Source organism: Triticum aestivum, chromosome 5B (assembly GCF_018294505.1).
Source record: "Triticum aestivum cultivar Chinese Spring chromosome 5B, IWGSC CS RefSeq v2.1, whole genome shotgun sequence".
In the NCBI taxonomy this organism is placed as follows: domain Eukaryota; kingdom Viridiplantae; phylum Streptophyta; class Magnoliopsida; order Poales; family Poaceae; genus Triticum; species Triticum aestivum.
Window position 1 is genome coordinate 509,966,023 of NC_057807.1, and position 10,895 is coordinate 509,976,917.

Consider the following 10,895-nt stretch of genomic DNA (forward strand, 5'->3'; position numbering starts at 1 on the left):
TTTGATATACTCCTAGAAAAATACGAAGTCTTGGCTGCTGAGGTCGTCTCTGAGCCCGAGGTGGGAAGTTCCGACCAATTCCAGGCGGATTTTAAAAAGTTAGCAGGGCCTGTTTTATTTTTCCTTTCTTGATATGGTTGTTGGCGCCTGTTGGGATGTGTGTAAGTACTGTATTATGCCAAGAGTTCGAGTTTATAAATCGGAAAAAAAATACTGAAGCTCTCCAGAAAGAAAAACATATCCGACAGTATCCAAACAGAACAGCCAAGTGGATTTCAGCTGGATCCCACGGACCGCGGTGTTTATTATTCACACATATCCGAAACAGTGATCAAATCCAAAATGGGACAAAGATTGTTGCGAAGACAACGGTTCGAGCCACTTGACAAGCCGGAAAGCGAAGCTCATCAGGCCGTACCAAGTTCCACATCATGTCGATCAACGATTATTGGATTCGATGAGGACACCAGACCACACCATGTTTAAAGCACGGTAAATGAGGATTATTGGACCAAGAGGACCCCGTCACGGATGCGGATATATGATGAAATGTCGTTTCTTCGTCTCCGTGGTGCTTTCTTTCCTGGTCCGTCAGTTGGCGCTGGCCATGGTGGCCCTGTCCTGCCGCCTCAGCCTATCGCCTTCGCGGCACAGGTAGTCCTGAAACTTTTCCTGCAAGATTGGCGCGCATGGTCAGTACAGGAAGGGGAAGCACGGAGATCAACGATAACTGCGACTACGAGAAAATTTCAATCAAAAGTAGAACGAGAACATATATAGCATGTGCGGCTGTTAGCCTTTTTAAATTGGCCATTCTAGAAGACCCACCAAATCGGTTTATCCCTCCAATTGGTTCGGCGTGTGAGACACCACGATTAACTATCTGAAAAAACCTATCTGAACAGAAAACTAACTAACACACTACATGTGGACATGTGGTCCATTAACTAAAGCTTGCATTTCGAATCTGGTTCAACTGTCCCTGTCAAACACAAGGAACGCATTGATAACATAACAAGAAAGGCTTAACAGCAAAGTTAATGTTGATGTTGCCTAGCAGAACATGACCATGATATACTAACACTACCGGTTGCATTCCAAGATTCATCCGAGTAAAGTAATCATGTGTCCATTCATCTGGAAGCGTACCCCCAACCTCAGAATGACAACACATCCTACCCAAAAAATTCCTCAGTGCGTCATCTTGGTTTATTGACCTAAATATAACTCTCAACCAGTCTCCATCTTTCTTGTACTGTGATACTGCTAGCATCTCTACAACTCACACATAACAAACCTTCTTTTATAAAGCCGTCACACCAAATGAACTTTTTGGCTAATCCTAAAAGCTCACAGACTCACCGTGTACAATCAAACAATGTATAAGCATGTTTAAGGGTCAAAAACGTGATAGCAGATGTCATTGAATAAAAACAAATGGCGGAAGTGTATGGCTTTGCTTTGATAGGAGAAAAAAAACCACATAATTGGTTCCCTTCACTTTCATCCAAGGTTTACTTTACCCATTCTACTTTTGGATTGGCAAATAGTAGATTTTTAAGGGCCAAAGAAGATGATGTACAGGTACAACTCAGCCCAATTTTCAACTTTGGGTGCAATTTAGCATGTGTCAGTTATAGGACGGAGCAAGAAGCTGACTTAGCAATACTAACTGAAGATTATATGAAATTATCATTAGCAAATTTCATTTCTAAGACCCTTTCCCTGATGATTATCCGAAGTTGTTATATCACGGTGAACAGAAGATTTACCTGATGCGTATACAATATCAAAACATCTAAGGGCCAAAAATATACTATACATAAAGAGGACCATTTGAGGGAAGTAACACAAATAAAGTGCTGATGTCCCTGTAACCATAGCCCCAATCCCGCAACAAAAAAATACCAAACAGATTTCTTAGTGCACCACCTCTGCTATTTACCTAAACAAACCTCTCCATCAGGTTCTATCATCCCAGTACATACCATCTCTACAACTCAGACAAAATGAACATTACTTTTACATTTTTTAGGTAATGACTAATGAGTCTAATGAACAATAATTTTAGAACCTCAGAATTGAACCTTTTAGCTATCCGCAAAAAAGGTGATAAGAGATTAAGTAAAAAAACAGAAGGGTTGAAGCATATGCTTAGCTTTGGAAGGAGAAACAAATGCGCCTCCACTTTCATCCAATATGTAAAGGCAAAAAAAGGGTGATAGAAAAGCTCACAACCAGTTCATAGTTTTGGGTGGAATGTGGCATGTGCCAGGGAGAGGCAGAAGCATTATACCAGGATGCCTCTCCTTCATTTGCCCATTGTTTTTAAATTAACGCTATCCTATCGTTTCCCTGTTACGAATCTATATAAACCGTCTGTATGTGGATCCTAGTCAACTCCATATAGCACTAAAAGAGCTCCAATAATAAACATGGAAAGAACCTAACAAGGAGTAAAGCTTGTATGTGCTCTACATCTACAAGACATCCAAAGTTACTTTTATGTACTTTTCATAGATGAGGATGCAATACAAAGACATTCAACTCGACACTCGAAGTCCATAACATCTAAGAGCCAAAAGAATCACACATAAATGTGTAATTTGAGGGAATGGTTATGATAAAAAAAACATGATGACATAAGTTCCTCTACACTCTTGATCTGTCACTGATTTTGCAATCAAGTCAAATATTCCTGAACTAATCTTATGCTTGCAGGAAAACTTCAACATTTCTTCAGTTTTATCAACTGGATCCTCGACTTTGAGAAGAGCTTCTCTCATTCCAGCTATTCTAAATTCTGCACTGAATGATTCCATGTTGGATGATATGCCATTGGAAAACACAAAATCGTTTTATAGTTGTTACATCGACTCCTTTTCTATCTGACATCTTACTACCTAGTGCTATCACAATGGCTAACCATTCAGTCATTGCTTGGGGGCCAACGCGAAGCTTCCGTTTCCTTTCGGAGCGGAGGAATCCCAATAGGGCCGTGGATGGATCGCTCTATGTTGGCGCCGAATTCGATCAAGAACGGACGATTCGGATCAAAACATAACGATCTCAACAAAAACTGACGGCAAAGCGTCGCCCAGATTTCGGTATGGATGAATCCCAACAGTTTATGCCCTAAAATTAGAACGAGGAGATGGCGAGGGAAGGCACCTTGCCGCCAGAGAGGGAGACGACGGTGAGCCCTGCGGCGGCAGCACCGCCCCAGATCGCCACCGTCGACGAGAGCAGCGACCAGCTCCGGTAGATCATCCCGCCGCCTTGTCTAGTCTGTAGATTGCAGGAAGCCTAATCTTTTTTTTTTCGAGACAAGATTGCAGGAGGCCTAATGGCGGTAGGGGCACGAAGCCGTTTAGGCTCACAGCCCACCACTCCGTATTTTCTGCCTCGGCCACATCCTTGTTCGGAGTTTCACGGCCCACAGAGATGTGCTTGATTAACATTTCTCAAACACTTGTTCAACATCTCTTTCAATCCCTGTTTAAGATTTTTATATACATGCTAAAAAAATTTCATCATTTTTTTAACACATGGTCAACCTTTGTTCTATACACTTTTAATATTTTCCAAATACTTGATTAACATTTTTCAAATACTTGTTCAACATTTTTTTCAAATGCTTGATTAACATTTTTATATACATGATCAAAATTCTATCATTTTTTAGTACATGGTCAACATTTTTTCTCTACACATTTAACATTTTCCAAATGTTGCTTGATTAACATTTTTCAAATACTTGTTTAACATTTTTTTAAATGGTTGATTAACACTTTTATATACACTTTTAGTTTGTCAACTGAATTGCTTGAGGACAAGCAATGGGTTAAGCTTGGGGGAGTTGATACGTCTTCATCGTATCTACTTTTCCAAACTCTTTTACCCTTATTTTGGACTCTAATTTGCATGAATTATATAGAACTAACTCGGACTGAAGTTGTTTTCAGCAGAATTGCCTTGGTGTTATTTTTGTGTAGAAATAAAAGTTCTCGAAATGACCTGAAAATTTATGGAGAATATTTTTGAAATTAATAAAAAATATTGGCGAAAGAATCAACCAGAGGGAACCCACCAGGCGACCACAAGGGTTGGGGGCGCACCCCTGGCTTGTGGGTCCCACGAAGCTCCACCGACCTCAACTCCAACTCCATATATTCACTTTCGGGGAGAAAAAAATCAGAGAGAAGAATTCATCGCGTTTTACGATATGGAGCCGTCGCCGTCTCCTGTTCTTCATCGGGAGGGCAGATCTGAAGTCCGTTCGGGGCTCCGGAGAGGGGAAATCGACGCCATCGTCATCATCAACCACCCCCCATCAACAATTTCATGATGCTCACCACCGTGTGTGAGTAATTTCATCATATGCTTGCTGGACGGTGATGGGTTGGATGAGATTTATCATGTAATCGAGTTAGTTTTGTTAGGTTTTGATCCCTAGTATTAACTATGTTCTGAGATTGATGTTGCTATGACTTTGCTATGCTTAATTCTTGTCATTAGGGCCCGAGTGCCATGAATTCATATCTGAACCCTTTATGTTTTCATGAATATATTTGTGTTCTTGATCCGATCTTGCAAGTTGTAGACACCTATTACGAGTTATGATCCGCATAACCCAAGGTGACAATAATTGGAATTCTTTCTGGTGATTACCGTAGTCTTAGGAGTTCATGTATTCACTAAGTGCTAATATTTTGTTCTGGTTCTCTATTAAAAGGAGGCATTAATATCCCTTAGTTTCCATTAGGACCCTGCTGCCACGGGAGGTAGGACAAAAGATGTCATGCAAGTTCTTTTCCATAAGCACGTATGACTATATTCGGAATACATGATTACATTATATTGACGAATTGGAGCTAGTTATGTGTCACCTTAGGTTATAATTGTTGCATGATGAATATCATCTGACTCATATCATCACTGATCCATTGTCTACGAGCTTTTCACATATTGATCTTTGCTACATTACTTTGCCGTTGCTACTGTTACAATTGCTTCAAAACTGCTACTGTTACTTTTGCCACTGTTACCGTTACTTCCATACTACTTTGCTACTAAATACTTTGCTATAGATATTAAGTCTTTCAGGTGTTGTTGAATTGACAACTCAGCTGCCAATACTTGAGAATATTCTTTGACTCCCCTTGTGTCGAATCAATAAATTTGGGTTGAATACTCTATCCTCGAAAAATGTTGTGATCCCCTATACTTGTGGGTTATCACATCTCTTATAAGCGACAATAATTATATGAGCATCCTTTAGTTTGTTGCAGTTTTCCTTGTGAAATGCTTTCCATATAAAGAATTTGAATGACCAGAGGAGTACTTCCTCAGTAGAGAATTTCATTACATGGAACATCCATATCAAGAGATATATTGTTTTCGGATTGACCGTTGGATATCTCTTGATCTTATTGTGGATCTTATTGTGGGTGCACGCATTGCAAGTGTCTTTAGCCGTCTTATCACTGAGATTTCACTTGTAAATAATTAAAGGAAGATCCATACGATGCAGAATCCATAGGTGAAGTGTGATGTTATTCTGTGGACAATCATCAGCTCGTTCTTCGTATAGTCAATTTAGTTTATACTTACCACATCTTTTTTCATATAATATGTATGCATATGACGTATAAATATATTTCTAGAGCTTGATGCATGTTTTGTACTCACCACATGGCCACACTAGAAAAAGGAGAACAAAAAATTAACGAGTAGAAACATGGTTTTGGTATTTGCAGGTGATTTATTCCATGCCAAGTCATGTTATTCCACCATGAACTATATCCCTCTAATTTCTCTTTTCACAAAGTGAAATTACCACAAAAAAATAACCAAGTTTAAGAAATGTAAACTATGATTATATATCTTTATTATTAAAGGGTTGTTTGTGATGGAGGTACAATTAGCGTTATGTAGAAATAAATTTAAAAAAAGGAAACTAGGAAATTATTGTCGCCATTTGGCTTGAAGTGGCCGCGATGCTCCTGGCACAGATGGTGGGGGGGGAGTATTACATATCAAGTGATATACACCAGAGATGAGGGGAGAGAGTATTTTATACAATGCACGTGAAGGAGGGATGCGACCTACATAAACATGTATCCATACACAAGGGCCGACATATGAGGATAATGATCCTCGTGATAGTGATATCATCATACGACATTTAGTTAAGAGCATCATACATACTTTCTCAGACCGAATCATGATACCTCCTCTGTTCTTTAATACAAGGAAAATATAAAAAAACAATTTTGCACCTATACAAGGTCAGTATCTCTTTTTAAGAAGAATTGATAAGATTTTTTGCCTCCTACAATGGTGCTTATTAATGCAAACGTTGTATGCAATCATAGAGAAAGAGGCACCAGATGCAGGATGACTAATTGGCACGGAACATGAGAGATTTTACACACAATAATCTGGCTCTGTATACAAAAAACGGAGGGAATAATAAATATGTTAGCTGGAATTTGAGTATGAGTAGAATTCTTTTATTAGCAAGTGTATAAGGGATAGTTATCGCAACATAATCATAAACCGGATGCAACGTACCTGACATGAATAACAATGACGTTTGATCAATGTTTCACGTTAAAATTTGTTGGTCTGTGGCAACGCACGAGTATTTAGGAAAAGGAGGTAAGGAGGTGGCTGCCCAAAAGGCCCCCTTCACCAACATAGGCCCACAAAAGGGGGGGGGGGAGCTTGCCTACAAGCCCCCCTTTCCTAGGCGCCCCAACAAGGGGGCCCCAAAAGGCTCCCCTCCCAACACTTGCCACATAAGGGGGCTGCCCCTAAGGGGGACACCCCTTTCCGAACATGTTTCCACCAAAAGGGGCACCCCCTCAGCCCTGTATAAAATAACACACAAAAAGGGGGATGTTGTCCCCCATGGCTGAACACCTTCCCAACATTATGTTTTTGTACGAGCCGCCCCTCTGAAAAATCCGGGAGGTCCCAGATTTATTTCCGCACCGTAGAAAAACTCCGGACCTATTCTGAAACTTTTTTCATTTTGATTGTTTACTCCCAATTTCATTTTCGGTTTCTCAAAAATACTTCCAGTTTTCTCTTCAAAACATTTTCAGTGTTTCCGAAACTTTTTCGATGAATTTTTCTCAGGCTCCTAACCTAGTACTCAACAGATGGATGACCCTTAAGTGTATGACCCTGTAGGTTTGGTGAAGTATAGACATGACCTGGAACTCCTTCCGATCAAGGATCCATATTGACCCCTATGCCCACACGAATGATATTCAAGTGAACCTTTAGTTCACGTGAGTTATTACTATTGCTTCGTGATATGTTACAAATAACAGAGGCGAGATTTATTGACATCCTCATGAACCAACAACTTGTTCACTAGCTATGCCAGTTTCCTCGTAATCCGTTTTGTTCTCCTTTCTCATTCCCGTGTTTCGACATCCCCGTGATCAAATCACGTTGTGTTTGGCCAGAAGATGATTGATACCGTCATACCGAGAGGGCCCTAAGAATATCTCTTCATCGACGAAGGAGAAAATCCCTGTCTTGAGCTATCAAGTGTCTTGTCATACTTTTCCATGAACCCGTAAACTGCTATAATTGCCCCTGTTACTAAGAGGGCCCTAAGAATATTTCTTCATCGATGGAGGAGAAAATACGAGTCTTGAGCTATCAAGTATCTTGTCATACTTTTCCCGTGAACCCGTAAGTTGTCGTAATTGCCCCCCTATTAGTGATGACATTTAACAAACCTAAAGTGCATGGAGCAATTATGAAGGAATACGTACTCTCACGGCTGAAGAAATGCAAACGTTTAACTTACTTTGTGTTATAAACCATTAACTTGTGACGAATGGATCACATAGTATAGAACAATTAGGTTGGTTCAAGACAATATGTTCTCCTAACATTGTGTCCTCAGAGTTGCCATCATTCACATGCCCATGATCAGGAAAACAGAACCATCATGCAACACTTGAGCTAGCCTTAGAGATGAGACTAAGAATCTATTTTACCGTTTATTATTCCACATGTGCACACGAGTTCCATCAAAGCCTCGTGGTTATTGCAGACTCAAGAACCATTACAGTTATACCATAAAACATAAAAATTAATTACCTCGTGGTAATGCATTGTCTAGAAGGCCCTCCCTATGTAGTAGCGCCACTTACTAAAAGTACACGGAAGTGGTGAGAGAAAGTAATTATTTGAAGATCTTTTCTGATTTATGCCATTTTCTGCATTTGATGCTTCCCTGTAAAGTATGTTAGTGTATTTATTTATTTATTTTGCATGGAATGTCAGTGTATTTATGAAACAACTGAATTTCGTACACCAGTTGTGTGTTAAGTTATATAGCCAATCAATTCACAATGCATTTTGTGACGTCCGGATAATCAAGCTACAGTAACCTCTGCTAATGACGCCACGTCACCTTCGTTACTGTCGCTAATCTCGCGTTAGTTCAAAATGATTTGAATTCAAATTTGAATTTTTGGCAAACAACCAAAGTTTTCAAACATTAAAACAAAAATATTCAGAATGTGACTTAGTTAAGTTTACTAAATTAGGTACAATCTATGTGCTTTTACAAAACTAAAGTGTTAGGTAAATAAAGAGAAAATAGAAGAGAAAATAAAGAAAAAAGAAAGTATAAAAAAATAGAAAAATAAACTAACAAAAATAAAACAAGGGCCACCCCTCCCCCACTGGGCCACGACCCAGCTAACCGGCTAGCCCACTAACCTAGTCGGCCCACCCCCACTCCCCATCACCCCCTTTCCACCCCGAAACCCTAACCGAACCAACCCACTCCCCCTCACTCCCTCGTCTCTCCCTCTCCCCCTGATCCAGATCGGATCGGGGCTGACCCTGTGGCCGTCGCCCGGTGCCGCCTCACCGCCCCCCGCCCTCGTCCCCTCTCCCCGACGGTTCCCCTCGTCGCGCCGATCGCGACCATGCCCTCGACGCCTGACGCCGCCCTACCGCTAGATGCCGGAGCCACCACGCCGGTACGCCTTCCCGCCGTCCTCTACCTCGTCGCCTCATCCCCGTCACCCACCTCGAGCACCACTGCCCCGTGCCCTACGAATCCCGGTGAGGCCACGGCCTCGTCCTCCTCCTTCCCCGCCTCTGCTCGAGGCCGAACGTACGCACGCGCACCACCGCGTCGCCCACGCCAACGCCCCCCTTGACGCTCTTGGCCGTGCCCCCCGCGAGCTGCAGCAGCTGCTGCTGTGCTGCGGCGCTATCGCCACCACCACTACAGCCCCGCGCTCTCCCGCTCGCGGAGCGCTCCCGCGCCTTGCCTCCGTCGTTCCTCTCACGCGCCCCGGCTCCTCCTTAGCGCCCTCCCCATGTGCCTGCGTGCCCCGCCGTGGCCTCGTCCCCTTGCCACCCGCGCCCCTTCTGGTTCCTGCGGCTGCACTTGTGCTGCCGTGCCGTCCCCTCTACTTGCCGCTGCTGGGGCAGCTTCTGCCGGCCCGCGCCGCCGGTGGCTCCATGTTGTTCCCCCGCCGGTGTTCCCCTCCGGTGACCGCCCGGACTCGCTGGCCTCGTCCGCCACGGCGCCCCTGGGCGTGCGCCCGATTGGGTCGCGCCCGAAACTGTCGCCCGCACCCATTAGGCCTTGGGCCACTGGACAACGGGGCCCAGCCCCCTGGAACATTTTAATAATAAAAAATAAATTAAAAAATAAAACTATTAATTAATTAAGTAATTAATTAACTTAATTAATCCTGATTAGGTTAACCTAATCACTTAGGTTAGTTAATTAATCTGTTAGGTTAGTTAATAGTCAATGACAGCTGGGACCCACACGTCAGTTTGAACCAGTCAACGCCATGTTGACTGCTGATGTCATGTTGACGTCATGATGACATCAGCATACACTATTCTGGATAATGTTGATGTAAAATAATTAAATAAATTCTAAAAATGATTAAATCTTTTAAAATTAATATAAAAAATCCGTAAATCGGATGGAAAAACTTTGCACATGAAAGTTGCTCAGAACGACGAGACGAATCCGAATACGCAGCCCGTTCGTCCACCACGTGTCCCTAGCATAGTGAACCCGCAACTTTCCCTCTCTCGAGTTCATCTGTCCGAAAACGTGAAACACCAGGGATACTTTCCCGGATGTTTCCCCCTTTCGCCGGTATCATCTACTACCGTGTTAGGGCACACCTAACACCGCTCATTGTCATGTCATGCATCATCATGCTTATGTTTGCATTGTATTTACTGTTTCTTCCCCCTCTTCTCTCCGGTAGACTACGAGACCAACGCTGCTACTGCCCAGTTCTACTACGGAGTTGACGACCCTTCCTTCTTGCCAGATCAACCAGGCAAGCCCCCCTTGATCACCAGATATCGCCTATTCTTCTCTCTACTGCTTGCATTAGAGTAGTGTAGCATGTTACTATTCGGTTACTCCTATTCTCTTGCATAGCCTGTCATTGTTGCTACAGTCGTTGATACCTTACCCGCAATCTTAAATGCTTAGTATAGGATGCTACTTTATCATCATTGGCCCTACATTCTTGTCAGTTGCCTTGCTATATTATCGGGCCGTGATCACTCGGGAGGTGATCACGGGTATATACTATACATATATACATACTATACACATGGTGACTAAAGTCGGGTCGGCTCGTTGAGTACCCGCGAGTGATTCACGGATTGGGGGCTGAAAGGACATTTGTCCCGACGACCCTCTGTGTGGATCTTTGTGGTAGAGCGACAGGGCAGGTTGAGACCACCTAGGCGAGAGGTGGGCCTGGCCCAGGTCGGTGTTCGCGATTACTTCATAATAACACGCTTAACAAGATCTTGGTATTTGATCTGAGTCTTGCCACTAGCCTATACGCACTAACCAACTACGC

At 42.7% G+C, this 10,895-nt stretch overlaps 1 protein-coding gene across 1 annotated transcript; it reads right to left on the reverse strand.

The window, feature by feature from the left end:
- Positions 1-247: 247 nt before the first annotated feature.
- LOC123116648 (succinate dehydrogenase subunit 8A, mitochondrial) lies at positions 248-3,420 on the reverse strand. Its single transcript, XM_044537584.1, has 2 exons — positions 3,172-3,420; positions 248-672 (listed from the first exon to the last, which is right to left on the reverse strand). Exons 1-2 carry the CDS (start codon positions 3,268-3,270, stop codon positions 592-594), a joined length of 180 nt encoding a protein of 59 aa, XP_044393519.1. The 5' UTR covers positions 3,271-3,420; the 3' UTR covers positions 248-591.
- Positions 3,421-10,895: the final 7,475 nt, after the last annotated feature.

Coding starts and splice junctions, on each gene's coding strand:
- LOC123116648 (XM_044537584.1), bottom strand. CDS start 3,270: ATGATCTACCGGAGCTGGTCGCTGCTCTCGTCGACGGTGGCGATCTGG. Junction 673..3,171: donor TCTCCCTCTCTGGCGGCAAG/GTGCCTTCCCTC, acceptor CCAATCTTGCAG/GAAAAGTTTCAGGACTACCT.